Source organism: Phoxinus phoxinus (assembly GCF_949152265.1).
Source record: "Phoxinus phoxinus genome assembly, chromosome: 8".
In the NCBI taxonomy this organism is placed as follows: Eukaryota; Metazoa; Chordata; class Actinopteri; order Cypriniformes; family Leuciscidae; genus Phoxinus; species Phoxinus phoxinus.
This window is the reverse complement of record NC_136883.1, coordinates 22555233-22576061: the sequence shown is the minus strand read 5'-3', so window position 1 is coordinate 22576061 and position 20829 is coordinate 22555233. Positions and strand designations below refer to the sequence as shown.

The 20829-nt window shown below is 41.3% G+C and overlaps 1 protein-coding gene across 1 annotated transcript; it reads right to left on the bottom strand.

Annotated features, from left to right (window-relative positions):
* Positions 1-489: 489 nt before the first annotated feature.
* zfhx3a (zinc finger homeobox 3a) lies at positions 490-19281 on the bottom strand (the record flags this gene model as incomplete). Its single annotated transcript, XM_079620995.1, has 8 exons — positions 490-3963; positions 4055-9361; positions 9593-9689; positions 11290-11490; positions 11867-11988; positions 12280-12369; positions 15663-15888; positions 16570-19281. Coding segments are annotated over 8 exons (10071 nt in total), but the record flags the coding sequence as incomplete, so codon positions are not given.
* Positions 19282-20829: the final 1548 nt, after the last annotated feature.

Below are 20829 nucleotides of genomic sequence, written 5' to 3'. Positions count from 1 at the left end.
AACTTCAATCTTCCCTGTTGGGAAGATTATTTGCAGAGTATAAGACATAATCCTCTCACATAAAGTAAATAGACAAAATATTTTTCCTTTTCTGAACCCAGTGCATTACATATTGAGCACAAGCCAACACTGATATCAATGCAGTCTCTTGCTAATACACATGAACTTGAATCTCAGTTTGAACTTTAGCTGCATTGATTTTGTCTCGTTTAACCTCCATTGATTTCTAGTGCTTTGGCTGATTGCCCGTCTCCTTTACACTGCCTCAGCAGAGTAGGGTGCATGCAATCAGATTAAGGACATAGCAGAAACGCACATGATCAAATCACAGAACTTTGATCACTACAAATTTGGTGTGCATTTTCAGTGAAAATATGTTATTTGCAACCTTCAATTTGTCAGACAGGGGAGTCAAAAAAAATCTTTTCAAAAGACAGATTGCCTGGCCGCTCCGAAGACCATAGAGAGACATGCCAAATTATTAAAAGGAAACAGATTTTATTCACTTTGAATGCTTGTATATAAGAGGACAGGAGACATTAGCCCAGTGAGTCACATGAATAAACACAAGTGCATCATGAACGTACATTATTTGGCGATCGCTACAGTAATAACATTTCCAGGAGCACGCAGAGAAAACAGTCTCTCACAGAAGGTCCAGACTCAGGAGTGAGAGAATACGTTACAGTGAGTCCCCTTAGAAGCAGAATACAACAACAACAACAAAAAAAGAAAACAATCAATTCAAATGACAAATGTGATATTTGGAATGCAAACTTTGTATAAATATATCATCATTGGTTTTCAACATTGGTTGGCTAAGAGAACATAATGTAGTTCATGGAGAGTCACAGTCTTCACAGTCAAGTGTGGACAGAACTGCGGTGGAACAGGGACAGGGTTTGTGGCTACTGACGGTCGTCATTAAAGCTTCAGCAAAAAGCAAAATCAAGCATGCATCTTAGTACAAACCTACATTAGCAGCACACTCTATTTCCTCAACAATTAGACCCAGTACATTTAGTAGAACAAACAATAAGAAATGAAATCAGAAGAGATAACCAGACAAAAAGGCCAGACACAGAGAAGCAAACCATGTGAGTTCACCTCTATAATACAAACTACAATGGCTGCACAACAGTGCTGTCCCATATCCTCAGAGTAAGCTTTCTGTTTTTTTTTTGTTTTTTTTTGGTTCTCTGGTTGTTTCATATATGAGGTCACAAATGTTCTAATAAGTTAGCTAAAACAGTATTCTCATACAGTAGCTGGCTCCATCATCTAAAAAGATTTCCATTCCTTAAAAACAGTAATATTTTCTAAAGTATAAAGTTTTTTGTATGCACCAATGGTAAGACTACTTTATCTTTGGATTTTCCATTAAAGCAATACTGTAAGTTATTATTGTTTCATAATAGCGTCATTGTTATTATTGTTAGTCATGGCAAGTGCAGAAATGTTAAGAAATAAAATTACTGTGTACTGAAGGAAAAATTAAAAACTACTGCCTTAGGTGAAATTACAGTATTGAAGGCAACAGAAGAAAAAAAATAAGTGCACAATCGAAATGCTCTGTTTAAAAGACAACAAAAATAGAAAATATCTTATAGATGTGCATCGATCTAATTCATACACAGATAGGGTCTTTCAACTTGGCTCAGTGCAGGAGAGGAAGTTGGTTGTACAGTGACAATTTTCAACAGCATTAGAGGGTAAATGCTATGTTTTAACATGAGCATGGCTAAAAAGCCTCAAGTGTCTTTGACTGGGACAATACAAAAGTTAAATATACAAGTCATTTGTTTTAAACCTACCATACAATTAAGTCATCTGAATTCAACAATCTACGCAACACCAAAATGTTCATACATTTATCTATCATTAACACAGAATGTTTTTGTCAATAAAAAAATTTAAAAAAAACTAAATTATATTTTTCAACAATTTACAACGGTCTGCAATACGCTTTGTGTCTGGACAAATACATGTCCGTGAAAAAAAAGTGAACATCTACTAGCTTAGTTTCAGGACTTTGAATACAAATCAGAATTGTACGTTTTCATTCATTACACATTTCTTTTGGGCTTAATATATTTTCTATTGGTATGTCTTGTAACAGAACAAAATTGAGAGCTGTTGACCTGAGAGAAGACAACATCAAAAAACATTACATCACTTCATTAAGCCAATAATATAATATTTTAACACTTGACAGGGCAAAAAAATAGTGTGGGAGTTTTATGGGTGTCTGTTAAAACTTACACGTTATAAACAGACTTTTGGTTAGTTAAGTAATCATGAAACCATCTCAGGTTCTTCACCAGTCTTTAGCTGTGCACCCTTTAGTTTCCAAACAGTTTACATATACTCAAGTTTTTGTTAAAAACCAGCATATTGAAATGGAAAAAACATTCTACTGACACTTGTTTTTGGTTACAAGCACTGGTAATGCAAGTTGGATCCTACAGGATTCAGTCCTTTTAAAACAGTCTGCCAAACTAGCTCTGGGTCATATCTTTCCCCCAGTGTAATCTACAGTGGAGACATTTTGTTTTACTTTCCTCTTGTTATTTTTTATTCCATGGAGTCCATTCTGAGGCTTCAAAGCCATAAAAACAAGTGTTATCAAACCTCTTGCTCCAATATATTATGTCGAGTCTTGTCCCTCCTCTGACTCGTTGCCGTCGCAACACCCATCCACAGAGTCTATTGGTTTTGTGTGACATGTCTTTGCAAGGCTTGTCAGGCTTGAGGTAACATTTGAAGGCGAAAGAACATGATGTGAGTGAGAAGCCTGTGAGCTTTGGGAAGCCTCAGGTAAAGCTGAAGTCAGGGGTGAGCTTTGGAGATGTCTAGTGGTCTGGTCAGAACTGGTTGGGGTAGGGATGGAGGTTTCAGAAGGAGTACCTAAAGAAGACTGGGCCGTTGAAGAGGATCTCTGTTCACTGGATGGATTTGACTGAGAGGTAGATGAGGGACTGATGTGAGGTAATTGAGAAACATGCTCTTTGGCATTCAGTCTCTCTGCCACTCTTTGTCTATGCTGAGGGAACTCAAGATGTTTGATGAGCTCTGCATTCCCAGTGAGAGACACCTCACAGGCGAGACAGTTATAAAGATGACCATCCTTGCCTTCTGTTCTACACTCTGTTTTGGAAACAATACAGTGGCTTAGAAGAAAGTTGTTATTCACATCTGGCTGCTTAGTGTTGACAGAGTTTATGAAGGGGGAATCTGTGCCATTGAGTGTGCCTTGCTTCTTGTCACGTTTGGATGAAATGGTGTTCTCTGCATGGAGGCGAGCAGAGTTTTGGCTAGGTTTTGGTTTCTCTGGTAGCTGCACTAACTGTTTCTGTTGTTGCAGCTGCAGTCTTTGTTGCATCAGTGCACCCTGCAGATTTTGTTGATATTGCTGGAGAATGGAGCCCGGGGACAGCCCCATTAGAGCCTGTGGCAAGACTGGACCATATGGGAACATGCTTTCCATGCCAAACATGGGCTGCAGGAGGCCTCCAGGCATAGGTGTGGGAATATGGGCAGAAAAAAGTGGAGGGAAGCCAGGCATCAGACAGGGCAGGAGAGAACTAGGGAGCAGAGCAGCTTGGTCAGTTTTCATTGCCGCATGAAGAACTTGTAGCTGAGTTGGGTCTATGGCATATTCCCTTCCAGTATTTGGAGTAGATACTATTGGTCTGGAAGAGTCTGACTTCTCTTTACTGTTGCAAGAAGAGTTTGCACAAGTATCATTTCCCAATGGATAACTGTCAAGTTTGTTTGTGTGAATCCTGTTACTTCCAGTGTCATTTTCTTTGGGTAACTGAAGTTCTTGTTCTGTGGTCTTTGGGGTCAAGACAGAGTTGGTTGTGCTAACTACATCTTTGTCATCCATAGCTGATATGGCAGAAGAGGACGTCATGGTTGGCTTGCGGGTCAGCTCATTTACAGGAGGGTCACTGGCACCTTCTACGATAATGAATTAGGAAAAAAAGCATGGATTACAAAATATCAGAATTATAAGTAAATTAATTAAAAACAAAGTGTAGGTTAGACATACCTGTTTTTATGGAATAAAAACCATCTGTCATTTTGCAGTTACCGCCTCGTATGCTTTTAGTGTTCTGTTTCTGCAGACTTGAATACATTGGAGACTGGCTCAGACACTGAAGGGCAGTTTGGTTGAGGCCCACTGAGCTCAGTATAGCTTGTGGTTGGACAAGTCCCAGAGCATCACTTGTTTTTTTTAGATGATCCACCTCTTGTTGAGCCATCAGCTGACGAGCAGATACTGAACCCAAATATTCCTTGTCCCTCTTCCTCTGGCCACCCAGAGCCTCCTTAACTTTAGCAAGATGTTGCTGGGAGAAGACATGGTCACGAATAGACAAGCAGCCACTGTATTTAATAGAGCAAAGAGTGCATTCAGTCTTAGGTCTATCAATAGAAGTGCTCTCTGTACCAAACTGCTTTGCAAGGCTAAGCTTCGCCTTTTTCTCCTTGGCACGAGCATTCTGAAACCACACCTGAACCACCCTCTTGGCAAGTCCAATGTCATTGCCCAAGGCTTCACACTCGAGCATTGTTGGGGTTTTATAGTCACTAAAGCAGGCTTTGAGCACTTTCACCTGCAGATTGCTCATTTGAGTGCGGTAGCGTTTTTGGCTATATCTGTCATCAAAGCTCTGACTGGAGCTACCAGGGCATGGTGAAGCTGGATCAGCCAGGCTGGAATTTTCACTGTAATCTAAGACTAAATCATTATCAAAATCTTTAGCATTAAAGCTCATTGCAGGGCTAACCAATCCAGAAGACATCTTTTCATCACTTTCAGAAGAAGCCTCCCTTTCAGTGCTGGGAGACATGTGGTCGATACTGCCATGTTTACCCTCTAGAGAGTCATTTCCTTCATCAGTTGTATGGTCATGGGTCGTGTTTGTGTTAGCCTCACAGTTATTCAGCTTGCTCTGTTCGAAAGTCTGATAAACTGACATGGAAGGCATCTCAAAATCTTCCATAATCTCACCTTTTATAGGTTTTGGGCTCAGACGCAGCTGATGTGAAGACAGGTCCATGCTTTTGCACACTGGAGAATCTGCATCATCAGTGGAGCTCAAAAACTGAGAATAATTGGCAAAATCCAAGAGATCAGATTTAAATTGAGAACTTTCCTGATCTTGAGTCATACTAGATATTGCCATACTATACCCTGCATTCCTTGCTTCATGCCAGTGACGTGAACGTATGTGAGCAGCAAGAGCAGTCTGTGCTTTAAAGAGAGCTCTACAGAATGGGCAACGACGATGGATATGAGATGGTCCCAATGCCCGAAACTGGCCTTTCCTCTCACGAGCTCGAGTGTTCTGGAACCAGACTTGGACTACTCTTTTCTTAAGACCAACCTCGTTAGAGATATGGTCAAGCATCTTGCGTGTTGGGTTGGAGTCTAAAAGGTATTTCTGATACAAAACCTCTAGTTGCTCTGGTGTTATGGTGGTTCTCATACGTTTGTCTCGCTGGGGTTCCTCCCCATTGTTTTCCCAATCATTATCCATAGAACTGGTTCCTGCTTTCTCTTCAAGTTTCCTCTTCAGAGAGTTTATTGTTGAATCTGGAATGGTTGTCACTGCTGGTGGATTTGCCACTATCTGGGAAATTGTTCCTGAAAGCAGATGCCTTGCAAGTAGGGGATTAGCAGGATCAAACAGCATAAGAGGCATGTCTACTGGACGGTCGAGGAACTGTGGGCTGGGAAAGTAACTTTGGGTAAGGAAGTGCATTTGCTGGTGCTCTTGCCAATGTTCAAAAGAGGGGAAGCTCAATTTACACTGGATGCAGTGGTAAGGGCTCATATCCTGAGCTGGTTTCTGTTGCTCAGATGAAGGAATCTCTAAAGGACTAAACATCTTTTGGGAGCTTTGTGATGGAGTTGGGTTTGTTTCAGGCGTGCAGGAAACCTGTTGTTGTTTAGCAGGAGAGTGAGAGTGAATCTCTGTGCTTACATTTTGGTTCTCCTCACAGAGAGGATTTGGCTGCTGCATTCTGTTCTCTAATTCCTCAAACTCAGTGTTGATACTAACAGCCTGTTTATGGTCAGAAGTTACTTCATTTGCTTGTTTAAGCTCTCTAGAAAGATTTGTTGTGTGCATATGCTCAGAATCAGTGGACTTCACATTAGTACTAGAACCAGATGAACTGGAGGGGCTTGAGCAACAATTTGCTTGTGTAAAACAAGAGGGTCCAGATAGTGGGCTATGACAGTCAGTCTTAGAATCCATTGAATAGTCATTCTGATCGTTCTGCATTTCCTCATCCTCATCTTTGTAACACTGCGTTTTCTGGTGATTAATTAGATCAAAAATGCGTTGAAAGACTATGTTGCATTTCTTACACTGGAAATTGTTGTTGGAAGTACGAAAGTAGCGGTCATTAGATAGGTCTCGGCGTTCACTATCCTTCCCTCCCTCTCCTTGGTTCTCATAGTTCTTCCGAGCTTTTTGTCTGGAATTTTGAAACCATACCACAATCACACGGGTGGAAAGATTAAGGAGGTTGGACAGTTGCTCAAACTCATCATCTTTGGGGTATGCATTGGCATCAAAAAAATCCTGCAGTAATCTTAGCTGATAGTCAGTAAACCTGGTTCTTGAGGACCTCCTACCCCCATAAAATTCTTGTCTTAGTGGTTCAGGAGACGGTGGTCTAGAATCCACCTTTACATCTTCCAGTGTTGTGATGGGAGGGTTACTAAAGTTATATGGAGAATCCTTGTTGCGCTGGCGTTCTTTGAATAGAGTGTTCCGAAACCAATGCTTTATGACTTTATGTGGCAAACCAGATTTGTTGGCCATCTCATGGATTTGGTCCTCGTTCGGAGAATTGTTGATATCAAAATACTGACGCAGGATTACAAGCTGATCATCCGTGATTCTGGTTCGAGGTCTTTTACTTTGCTGCTGTAACATTGATGGAGTTAACTGTTGTTGATAAAGCTGTGTCAAATCAGAACTCAAACCGGCCTCCACTGGGGGTAGATGGACAGGGCCCTGATGAGTTAAAGCTTGCAAAGGTATGGGGGGGATTAGAAGTGGGGAGAAGAGTGGAAGTTCCATAGGTAAGGGCATTTGAGCTAATGGAGCCTTAACTTGAGAAATGGAGACAGTAGCAGGAGTAGAACTGAGTGTAGAGACAGGAACAATTGGTTGCACTGGTTGTTGCTGTTGTGGCTGCTGCACTGAAGGGTTTGAAATCATAGGTGGTGTAGGAGAAGGGGATGAGACAGGAGAAGCCTCTGGAGTTGTAGGTCTCAATGGAAACAGTTTGTCATATTTCTCCCTGTAGTCTTTGGCAAATTTCTCCAATGACTTGATAGGGAATACGGAATGATGAATCTGCTCTTTATGGCTCTTCAGAATCAGTGCATTTGAAAAAAGCTTCCCACATGACTCACACTCTAGCTTCTCCATGCCTTCTGAATGATCCACCTCTTTGGTGTCAGTCACATCCCCACCATTTGGTATCACCTCAGTAATATTTTTCTGATATCGCTGCCTATTTTCATTGAATTGCATGACTAACTCAAAACCAATGTTTTCAAGCAAAGCCTTTGAAGCATTCCCAGGGGCATCATGGGCTATTCTGGGTGGAATAAACTCATCAAAACTCTTCCCACTTGTTGACATCTCTTTGTTTACATCTTCATTTTCTTGTGTTTTGGGATGATGTGTTTTTTCTCCGATACCCACATTATTTATATCTTTTGATCCTTCATTACTGTTAAGTTCATCTGCATCCTTCTCACACTGTGGATCACTGGTCAGTTTCTGTTCATTAATTTCAGGATGAATTACAAGATCTTCATTTTGTTTTTGTTTAAAACAATATTTTGAGCCATATTTTTTAGAAGACTCAGCAGTATCCTCATTTACAATAGGCTTTAATGTGCTTAAGTTTAGACCAGAGCCTTTAAGGTTCACCTCTGGATTCATGCAGAACTCTCCTCCTGGAATAAGAAAAGGAAGAAGCAATTGCTGTTGCTGCTGCACTGAAAGAAGAGCCTCTGTTGCCATTGGGAAAGGGTGTAAAAGTGCAGGATTGAATAAATGGGACTGAAGAAGAGCAGCGTTCTTTTGGAGCTCTTGCTGGAGATGGGCTTGAGCCTGGGCTAACTGCTGCTGCTGCTGCTGTTGCTGTTGTAATGACATCTGTTGTTGCTTGGTAGCTGAATCAATCATGTTTACCAACTTCTTCCTCATGTCAGATGTTGAAGGATGGTTGGTGTCTGGTTTTGCAGGTGTGCCATTGAGTTCAGTGTTTTGTTGGTGGCTTAGATCAGCATTGTTCATGGATGTAGCAGACTTCATGGTTGCAGGGGTGCTGGACAATGCCTTGCCTGGGGGAGGGCCAACAGATTCAGAACTAGAAGTGGATGTTTCAAGCTTGGATGCACGAGCTTTTGTCTGGTGCAAGACAGAACGCATATGAATCTCTAAGGTTGAACTCTGGCTATATGCTACATTGCAAATACTACATTTAAATGGTTTGTGGTCTGCATTGTTGACAGGCTCTTGCAATCCAGTTGACGTGTCCTGCAGAGACCGTTTAAGTTTGTGTAAGTGTGACACTGAGTTGTAGTGAACCAAGAGAATATTCTTCTGTGTGAAAGATTCCTTGCAAACAGTACATTTGAAAGGTCTCGATGGATCCAGAAATTTCTCCATTGTAATATTCGGGCCCTTTCTAAGTGGAAAAACAGGCTGCTTGGGGTCACATTCAGCATTATCTTTAACCAAACTTGAATCATTGTCTGTAGGACTTAGTTTTTTCTCCAAATCACATTCTTCATCATCTTTCATCTCAGTTTCTTCTGGTGATCCCTCCTCTTCACCAAATGTTTGGTCTTCGGAGATCAGGGTATCACCATTCATCATTAAACCACCATAAAGCTGCTGTATCTGGGTTTCACTTAGCTCCAGGTGGCTTGTCTCAAGGTGTTTCCGAAGGGCCTGCGTTGTACGAAAACTGCGTTGACAGAGGCAGCATATGGTGGCAGCTCTGATAGCATGGTACTGAGAATGCAGTTGCAACTTTTCAGGGGTTTTAAATGCTAGGCTGCACTGATTACACCGGTACTTGTAAATGTGGCGATCAGATATTGCCGTTTGAGATTTCTGGCTATGAAGCTGGTTGAAGTGTGTCTGGAGTGCACTTGAGGATGTAAAGACTTTGTTGCAGCCTTTCTGCCAACAAGGAAAAGCGGCATTGTTCTCCTTTGTGGATTCTGCATCCTCTGATGGTTGTTTATAGATTTTTGCTGTCTCCAAGTGAGGTGTGGTACCTCTCTCAGGTTCAGCATCGGTTGACATTTCTAAAGAATAAACAGAAAAAGAATTGCTGTGAATACATAATGAAGCTAAATTAATTAGAACAATCATATTTTAGTTATTAAACCAAGCACTAATATTGATAAATCACATTTAGACAGATTATTGAGTCAGATCATAACTGTCAACCTTTTTTTAAAATGTTGAAAAATAAAGAACCATGCTTAACCTAGATTTAAAAATAAATAAATAAATATATATATAATTATACTAACCATCCAGTCTCTTTGTTTCATTAGCATTTATCAGCTGTGTATCCGAGTTGTGCACTGGTAAAAACATCTTCTCTGGCAGCACGTCTGAAGCAATCATCTGATCACAAGGGAAAAAAGAAATCATAATAGGTTTGATAAATCCATTTTGTGGATTAATTAATCCACAAAAATCTCATTATTAAGTCATTTGATTGTTATCTCTGAAAATGATTGGTCATTATGCTGTGTTCCTGCTACGTGTGCATTAACGATGCATCGTGCAAGAGAATAGACCCTTAACTTCAGAAGGCAAAATGGAATCGCAGTCATGAACCAACACTTAAAGCAGTTCAAAGGTTAAGTATGAATGGAAGCCCTCTTTGGTCCATGACAACACAATTAGCTAACTTTGGATGTAAAAAAGCCACTTTACTTATCTTCCTCTCCTTCTTTCCTCCTGTACCCACTCAAATTTAAAATGTGTAAATCAATGCAACTTTAAGGGGGGAGAGGGAGGGATGAACAACCAAACAAAATGGCTGCTATTTCCATCACAAAGCACACCATTTCAGGAAAGTGCTGTATTGAAGGGACACAAAGCAGCACACAAGTCCTCTTCAAGGTCACATTTAATTTAGAACATAATTACCAGGCACGGTTCATAACGAAAATCACCTAGCACTGGCTCAGAACTAATGAAGCACAATTATTTTCATTACTGTATTTCAGTTCAGCTGGGGAAGGGGAGAGGAACGGCAAGTGCCGAAGAGAGAAATCAAGAGAGATGGCAGAACAGAGGGCAAGGAAGACCAAGAAAGATAGGAGAGGGGAGAACACATGAAATGGAAAGACAGACAGAAAAGCCTTTTACGCAAGAAAAAGCACTCAGCGCAAGCTGACTGAATTGGCAAAAAATGTCCAACCTTTCAGAAACAGTGAGGCATGTCTGCTTCGGGTTCAAACAAGCTCTGGGTGCATTAGTATCAATTTATATTCTGCAGATAAAAAAAGCTAATTTTAATATTCATTGGATCTGAGGCAGCTACCTCTTCCCTCCCCCAACTCAATGTCATTACTTGTCTCCGTTCGCTCGTGCTGGAGTCACTGAGGGTCTAAACACCCCTCCTTATACGCACATGCACATTGTACTGAACATTTTCTTGCATTAATACATTTTTTACCCCATGTATAAAAAATAGTGGTCCACTGATGTTTTTTAATATCAATATCTAAAAAGCAGCATGGCTGACGGCTAGTATAACACAAGTAATAATAGCGACTAAGATGCAGGCTACACAAAATTGCAGAATTTAAACAAGCACACTGCCAAATTTACTACTTTTTTTTACTTTAATATCAGCTGATTTTTTTGGCCTTCCCCATTACTAGTAAACATAAAAATTGTAAATAGATCCTGCTTTGACATCAGTAAAAACTACCTAAGGGATAATAAATAAATAAAATAATAATTCAAAACATATTGTCTTCTTAATAGCCCAAGTAATTGATCTTAAAGGGAGTTAAGATGTTTTACTAGGTAACAGAAATAAGAAAAACTATTTTTGCTGTGAGAATTGTGGCTGGAAGGGACATGTGTTACTGTTTAAAATCCTTGGCTGCTTGCTTTAATTATTTACAAAAGCACTCAAAAAATTACAAAATATATAGCACTAAAATACTGAATCTACATGATATATGCATTCTTTCCCCCCCCTCACCGTGTTGATGAGCTTCTGAGTGCAGTCTGCAGTGACACTGTGCAGCTGTGTGAGGTGGGTACGCAAGAGGGCAATACTGTGCAGTGTGTCTTGGCACAGTGGGCAGCGGAGAGCAGGCTGAACTGCATGCTGGTTCATCACATGACTCCTTAGATGCTCAATATCACTATGACGAAACCGACAGAACGGACACTGCCGAATCTGAATGGAAGGAAACAAACAACAGAGGTACAAGAATTACATACTATCTTTGCAATATCCTGTTCCTTTAAATAATATTAGGCTTTGTTTATTTTATGTGTCTTATTTTTTGCACAATGGTATAGTTATGGTATAATAAGCAATTAAGTTAATAGTAATTTAATTAAATTAGTATTAAATGATTACCATATTATTATTCCATTGTATTTGCTAGGGCTTGCACAACTTCTTTTTTATACTATTCTGCTAGTCGTATAGAAAAACGAATAGGCATCAGTGGTCTTATGGCACTTTAAAGAATTTATGGCAAACATGGCAAAACCAGGTTACATTTTATTTAAAAAAAGAAGATAATGCAGACTGCATTGCAGCAGACCTCTTCCTGTATCCGTGGCCTTTTGCAGGGAGAGAGGTCATCTGACTCGTCGGATCCAGATGAGGGACGCTTGGGACTTGAAGACGACTCATTTTGCTCTGCCTCTGTTTGAATAAATCCTTCTACTAGCAAAAAATAAAGAAAAAAAGCAAACAGATCATTTATAAGAGGCGCACATTATTGTTTAACAAGTAACAACACTAAGCTTATTGTAAAACAGTGGTTCCCATTGGCATTTGGTATCAAAGAAAGCAGGGAAAACAACAATGCAAATAATGCAATTAGCGGTATGGTGTTAAATATAAGCTAAATTTAAACTATATTGGTGTGGGTTCACCACAGCATCTAATGTAAAATCTGGGCCCTGAAGCTCATCCAGCTGAAAAAACACTACCAATAGTTTTGGTAAAGACCTGATTTTTTCCTCGTTATGTCTCCATGTTTACTTCGGTCTTCTTGGTTAGCCGTATCCTCAGTGGGAGACTCGATCCCATTCTGATCTGCTTGAAGAGCTGAAGAGAACAAAATATATTCAGTGAGCACATCACAATAGACAAATTCATATGTACACACTCAAGGATTTTTGTTTTCTATATGCTTTGCAATTTAAATGATCAGGTCAACTATTTGATTTTTTAAGTAATTGGTCATTGCAGAAAATATCTTGCGTGCATGTGTCACTGCAAAACAAGGTTGAATGCAGGAACACATTCAAACCTATAGGGGTCAGTCTACACTAGCTCAGTGAAACCCAACCAACCTGCTCAAACACATTAACGGACAGACCGACACAAAACACTAGCTAGTAATCTACAAAACCTCCTATGAATTTACACAAAAGAAGTTAAATATATTGATCTTCTACAGTAAAAAATACAAAGAAAGATACGAGAGACGGAAATCAGAAGGAGGACGAGTTAAAGTCAGTGGCGTCAGCAGAGCTTCATTTGACCTGTGGGGATTTGAAAAGTCAAGGTAATGAATAGGTAAATGGTAAAGGATAGTAATAGGTAAAGGATATGAAAAGGAAGATAATACAGCAGAGGTCAGGAGGGTCACACACAAAGAGTCCATTTCAAAGCACAAATTGGCGAACAATGCCGCCATGACAGGCTTTAAAAATGATCTTATACAATGGGTCTTGTGCTCAGTTTGAGTCTGTTGTACTAGTTATAGCTTTCTTGCTAAAAGAAGCATTTTCTAAAGCTCTCCCTGAAAACTGAAATGACTGTGCATATCCAAAACATTGGGATGGCATTTACTGACAATACTTTGACAACAGTCTTCAGTTTTGGCTTGTTATTTTTTAATCTTCCCGATGAACTCCAAAATCAAAAAGAGAGAGCATGCACACATTAAGATGGAAATTCAAAGAGGGCAATGATGCTCTGTTGTTCTTTTGCAGCGTCTAAAAGCTTCGGCTGAGCTCTGTAGGTACAAAACACACAGCCTCGGGACACACTAAACCAGATACCCCATTCAACGCCCGCCCTCCCTCCCTCCCTCCCTCCCTCTCCTCATCCTCTTCTCTCTTGCTTTCTGCCTTTCTGCTTTCTTAGCAAAGTAATTGTTCTGCTACGTGGGGGGAAGGGAAAAGAAGAACAGAGTTGATTTGGGTGGGTTTTGGGCAGGGGGTGGTTGGGGTATGGGGGGTGGAAACAAAAAAAATGCATGAGGGTTGTCATAACAGACCAATCAAACGCAGGCCGAGGTATCTTCTGGTAATTCTTTGAGAAGGTGATTATGACAGAGGGTGAGAGAGAGAGCGAGAAAGGCCATCTGAACACCAATTATCCTGACAGACACGCTATTGATTTCCTATCAAACCAACACACCCATAAACACAGAACACATAACCTGAAACTGTCAAATCCGCTCTAGTTACGACCGCCCCATTGAGCCCGCTCGCTCAGTCATTCTCTCAGTCACACACACCGCGCTGAACCTGACCAAAAAAACACTAGTCTATTGTTGAGCATCTCTCACAGGGAAAATCACAACAACAAAAAAGCTTAGGGATTGAAATAAAAAAATAAATCAAATGGAAACTAAATGTATGGGACTGAAGGAAATCATTATTTAGGGAAAATCCATAATGTGTTGCATGATATGTTCAAATTCTGACAAAATGGCAAATTATCCATTTTATGCTAAACTTTTTTAATTATGCACTACAAATTTATAACCAAATGTTTAACCAAATTTTAACCAAATGCATACATGTGTTTTAAACAAACACTTTTTTTTTTACCTGCAACTTATTTATCACACAACTTAACTATCAAAGACACAAATATTTTATTTAATTTTGAAGTTGCATTGAAAATGCACTTTAAAAATCAAAGGGGGCATGTGGATTCATTCACTTAGAATGTTCATGATGCTTCTTGGACAAAACAGATGGCCGTGGCTCAGCGTGGTGAGGTCATTTCGGCCAGTAATGAAGTGATCAGATGCACCCACACATGCTAACACACTCCAGGCGCACACTCAACACACACTTCATCAGCACTTCCTACCCGTCCCAGGGATCAATATACAAATGCTCAGCAGCATTGATCCAGTATTGATTATAAATTAGGCAATGCCCTGGTGTTCCTAAAGAGATCAATAACCAGCCATTCAGCTGCGGCGCTCCAGCAGGTCGGAAGCAGCGCTGATCCGATGTTTCTACAGGTTCAAATTCTCACTGAAACAGCTACTCACTCTCACTCACTGACTTTAGCATTGATTGTACACGACACACTGACTGCTAACCTTTTCTTGTACCCAGTGTGTTCGCCATTTCTCCTCATCGGGAATATAACGCTACTATACACAGTATTTCAGTTTTCTTTATTTGAAATGTACCATGTTTAGGAAATTGTACATTATTTTTTCTAAAAACAATTTTTTTTTGCTGATTAATTTGAAATTTGAAAACATTACTAAACAAATCTTGTCAAAGTTTGAACTGAGAAAAAAAACTTAAAATATTAAATTATTCTTAACACAAAATGAACCAGGAATATTTACAAACACCTGTCAGTCTTTAGGAATCTCTATCAGACCTTTTCTCTGTCTTTCCTTTAAAATGTTAATTTGAGAATGTTAATTAACTCATGCCTCGTTAGTGGGTTGCGCCTTTATTGGCTGCATTGACTGGCTAACCCTCTAGTTTAGCCTTTCTGGCCAGTGAAGATGTTACAAATGTGATTATTGGCAAGTCAATTAACGAAATCAATTCCTACCATTCTGTACAAAAGGCACACTCACTCGCTTTCTTTTTCTCTCTCGCTCTCACACACAAATGCATATGTAAATATACACATACAAACAGGCTGGGTGCCAAGGTCGGGCTATTGTTCAACTCATTAGTTGAGCTTATTCTGTGTTAGAACTAAATGCTAATTGCCTCCACCACCCGGTTTTCTCAATTACCCCAGTGTAAATATCTGCCCTCTTCCTTTTCCTATTCTTTTTGTTTTTTGGCATGTCTGTCAGCCCCTCCCCCTCTGTTGTTCTGTTGTGTGTTTTAGAGCCTTGAGCGTCATGAGCACAACACACAAGGGACAGTCTTTTGATTAGGGTTTTAAGGAATTCTCCCTGACTTTCTCCCCAATATTAATCTAGCATCAAAAGCTGGTTTTCTGCTTATGAGCGTGATGGATTTTGCTTATTTCCCCCCCCCCCCCCGAAATTTGACTGGTTTAAAAACAATTTTTGGTGCTTTGCAAAACCCCTGAAGATAACTCTGTAAATTATAAACTCTGTAAAAAAAAACAGAACAAAGCGACCGTGCATGTGTGTCTCATACCATTTTCTTGAGCAGGGCTTTTTCGGATTGTAAAGATGGCACCAAGCTCCTCCTCATCCAGCAGACCCTTCTGGATTCGCTGTAATCTAAGCAGCCCCTCCCCTCTCTGGTGGCTCAATGAATGGGAGTGCTGCACTAAAGAAAGGCTGTTCTGAGTGGAGAAATCACACAGCACACAGTGCAGCCAGACATCTTCAGACTCCATTCCATCCAGCTGCTGCAAATACTGAGAGAAAGAGTAAAGATAAACATTAATCATACATGATGTGTGAGGGTAAAAAGAAAGGAAGGATATAAGGAAGGATAAAATAAGTTATATCAATTAATAAAACACTCTTCTACTTCATCCAACTCACATTTCAACACCAGCAACATACTTAAGGTACTTTAGCGGAAGTCATATATTGACCATATAGTCATAAATGATCAATATGTGGCTTCTTCTAATGCGGACAGCACCATATAGATCAATGCAGGATCAATACAACCCTGTAAAAACACCTATGTAGATGTTACTTAACATGCTTTGCTCAAATAAACGCTAAATCTCTCCCTCTGTCTGCGGTCTGGTGAAAGCTGAGCAGACAGATTCAAAGCAAACGAATCCAGTGAAACATTAGATGAACACAGACACAAAAACACATACACACAACCACAGTGAGAAACACCAGTCCACTTGTTTTACAGAACTCTAAACTGATTAGAGATGTGCTGAGTTAATGGACCACATTAGAGGGAGGGAAAAAATAACATACAATCTATCTCAATTACCATAGAGGCCTTACAGGTTTTGGGGAATAATGGCTTCACTGAGGGTATCTTGGGCTTTTATGGATTTTACTGACAGGAATCCCAGACCTCAGACTTTTTGCACAAAGCGTATCTGGTTTTGAATTGTGAGATTTACCTTGTATAGTCTCAGACTGGTCTCGTGTCTGGAGTTCATGGTGTGTAGCTTCAGTTTCTCCAAGCTGCTGGCCTCGTAGTCACATGCATTGCACCTGAGCTGCACTTGGCTTCCAGCAGCGACACACCTGAGGCGCCACTCTTCTTCCTCCTCTTCGATGTTTACATGTTGACTACTGGCCTCTCGTAGGTGTGCAGCTAACTGGTAGCGCTGTACGTGTTTGTCTGTCTGGCAGTGCAGTTGGAAGTTTGCTCGCAAAGGCGTGGCATAATGGCAAAGCCGACAGTGATGGGTGTCTCCAGTTGTGCTCCTCCAATAGGAATTGGGTAATGACCGCTGCATGGTCAGGTGTTGACTAAGCTCTTCTAGAGTGTCACAGGAAAAGCAGCCACATAGAATGCATTCAAAGAGTTTCGGTGAAGAGGTTTCATTGCAGGACAGAGAAGCGATGGCATCGGACATATTGGTCTGAGGTTGGCAGTGACGGTAAAGCTCAGTGGCATTGTGCTTACGTTGACGTTGCATGTGTGCCAAGTTCTGCTGCAGTAGAAGCACGTTGTGCGTGTGCTTTTCACTAGTCATGTGGATTCGGAGGTTCCGTGCCACGTTGGTTTCGTAGTCACAGACTTCACACCGCCACGATGCACGTCCCCGAAGCTTAGATGGAGAGGGGGAGTTGGCTTGGGTGGGGTGAGTGAGAGTAGGATGTGAATGGGTTGAAGGATTAGGCTGGGCTGCTGGGCTGTGTGCATGTGGCTGCGTCTGCAGGCTCTGCATGTTGTTGAGGTGTTTGTCCGATTGCATGTGGATGCTCAAGTTGCCCTTGGTGGTGGTGGAATATTGGCAGACCTGGCAGCGGAACGGCTTGTATCCACAAGAATAAGTCTCACCTCTTGCTAGGCGTGGGTGGCTCTGACCACTGCTGCAGTATGGACACTCTTCAGAATCTGACTCTGGGTGCTTCTCCTTCATATGGGCTTCAAGAGTTTGCTGGTACTTGTAATGCCAGTTGCATTTTGGACACTTCAATGTCTTGCAGGAGTTTCTGGAGTGAACCATAGAAGCCTGAACGGCATAACTGAAAGATGATCCTTGGACATCGTCCCCAGCGGCATTAAAGCCTCCGTCAATGGCCATCACCAGCCTTTTTCTAGAGGCAGTGTCCAAGTGCCCTTCTTCAAGAATAGGCTGACTAGTCTGGGTTAAGGTAGGACTCAGTGTAGGGGACGTGGAATGGCTATGATTATTGGGCAGGTCAGAATGAGTGACAGCATGTCTGTCATCTTCAGACAACCTAGTGGTTGGTTCCATTGCTATGGCGCTACCATTTTCTAACTGGTCATTTGGTTCGGTTGCTGTGGCACTCTCTTGGTTGGCAAGTTGTTCTCTAGTAGTGACAGTGGACGGGTTTACCACAACAAGGGAAGCAGGTGCAGGGTCGTGGCAGTTAAAGCTTGTTCCATACTCTGACTCAGAGTCTGTAAGGGTTTTGGTGTTGTTCATAAAGCTGGTTGCTATTGTTACAGAGTTTGGAGGTTTTGAAATGCTTTGGTTTGACAGAGCAGCTTCAGTAATGTGCTCTTGTCCGCTACTGCTGCTAATACCGTGAGCACTGTCATCTACAGTGCTGCCTACCTCTAAATACAATCTCCTTTCTCCTCCCTCACTACTTGCTTCATCCTTCCTCATCTTGTCCTCCTTGCCTCTTTGTGTGCCCTCTCTTCCCAGGGTTGAAGGGTCTTTGGCAGGGCTTGGTATTGAGGTAGCAGGGGAGGTTCTGGGTGGAGAGGGCAGGAGAGGGAGTCCTGGCTTAGAGATCAAAGCCTCTTTATTCTCTTTCCGTCTTGCCGTGTCCTCTGTGCTTTTCCCAGAGGTCGGAGATTCCAGGTTAAGTGGTACCACAGACTCACAATTCCTTTTTGGTTCTAGGAAACAGAGAAATGGTTGGTTGCCTGGGCCGGCAGGCTGTAAAATGGCAGAGGTGTGTTTAAACGAGAACAGATGTTGTTCTTCATCGCTGAAGGTGATGTTGTGTTGCTGAGAAGCATGAGCCCTAAACAAGCGTAAACGGCCAAAAGACAGCCGACACAGAAAGCACATCAGGATGGGTTTGGTTAGACCAGACCATGTCACCCCTGTCTCTGATGATCCTGCCACGTCAGGAGCATTATCTTTGGATTGGCGGGTCACCAGAGCTAGACTATCACTGTCGTCAAGGTTATGGATTTGGAAGACACGAAAAATCTGTGGAGTGGGGCTTTGAGACAAGGAAATGTAACAGGTTCTAATGATGGAGGAAGGGGAACCTAACGAGGAGGAGGAGGGCACACCACTCGTGAGTTTACTCTTCGTCACATAGGCAGACCCATCAGGCTGGTACAAGATCTCTCCGATAGGACTCTCCACATCCTCACCTTCTTCCTCTTCATCTGCCTTCTCCCTCTCTTTTAACATCTCTCTAGTTGAACATTCATTAACCTGTTTTTCCCTAAATCTTTCTTCATATCTCCCAGCAAGTCCCTCCTCCTCAGCCCACCCCACTAGTCCATCCTGGTTGGACAGAGGTGCTGTGCTCCGATGGATGGCTTGATCTCTGGCCAGTAGGAGTGGATTGGAGGCCAGTGGTCTGCAGAGCCCAGGAGGCTGTTGTGTGTGGGGGCCAGAGGCTCCATTGTTGGAGACAGAGTCACAACACTCCATCCTCTGAGCTACTGAGCACGTTCATCCCACCCTGGCCTAGAAAAAGAATGAAAGGGAGAGAAAAGTTTAATTACCCAAACTTTACACCTACATTACGATTTTCAAAACCACTTTGCACTATACATAATTACAACAAAATATGAAGTATTTCAAATTTGAGCAGCATAAACTTTAGTGTCACTATTCAGAGAGAAGCAACTCTGGAACGATGAAGGAAAGCAGAGAAAGGTCTAGACTGTGATCAATAGCTCTTTGCCTAGCTGTATTACAGAGAGCTGAATATTACATGAGAGACAATTCCTGGAATCACCAAGATCTGCTCAATTAAATGTCTCTGTCTGTCTCTGACTCCCCCATCCCCCTCCATCTGAATTATATTTCCCTTTAGGCAACTGAGTAGAACATAGGCCTGTGTCTACGGGGGATTGCCCCATGACAGTGCCTCTGGAATAAGTTCCCTATTGACTCTAGTCCCAGGTTTCTCCAGAGACACGGGCCCCCACAGGCCTTGATCAGTAAAGCAGCTGAAGTGAATTAAATTGAATTATATTAAAGCAGCCTATCACAACAGGGTTCAACTTATATTAGGCGTCTATAATAATTGCAATTTGCATTAATACTAAGTAGAAACAGGTTCACATTTGGATAGGCATTTTAATTGTACCAGCAGCACAAACTTATACATTTTACAAATACAAACATATGATGTAGCTATTTAAGCCTGCCTTGTGGTGGTTACACCGTGGGCTATATTTAAATGATTAAAATGTGCTTATAGTTATTACTGGATTTATCTACAGTTAAGTCACCTAAATAGTGTAAAAACATCAAGCATATGCACAGAAGGTGTCTGAGGAGAGTACAGAGTTTGTGGATTGTAGTTAGGGGCTAATTGCTCTGTTTCTAGGTTGAAGAGTGCAGATTCTTGAACTGAGATTCAAGCTGTTATATTGAGCTCTCTCTGATCCTCTCTACTGGAGGGGGCTAAAGTGCTAATGGGAAAATCAATAGCGTGAATGCTAAGCATCTTACTGGAAGCAAGAGCAGGATGCTAGCACACCAGGCTAAAGGATGCATTCCTCAATTTTAGCTCGAACTCGACCTTAAAAAAAGGACTTAAAATGCCAAATGTTTAAAAAATAACGAACAGCTCTTATACATAGGAGTCCACTCATTGAAATAAACACAAATGCTTATAGAGCGCTAGAGATACATATTCATAAACAAACTGCCATGCTGACACTAACTAAACTTTCAGTACAGATCAATGAATATCCAGTGTTTTTCGCTCAGTGTGTGCATGTGTGTGTGTGTGGTGGTGGTGGTAAGGGGGGGTAATTAGTGATGTATCTCATTAGCTGCTAGGTTAATTACCCATCTCTCTGGGATACCTGATAGGGGGCACACAGCTGGAATCAAGACACATCTTAAACCAATTACTCTCTGTAAGTGTGTGTGTGGATTAAGACCAAGATGTCAGCTGAGAATTAGACAAAACAGCACTAAAACTAATATTAACCCTGACACTAACAGTACCAGCAATAACCCTTAAACAACAAC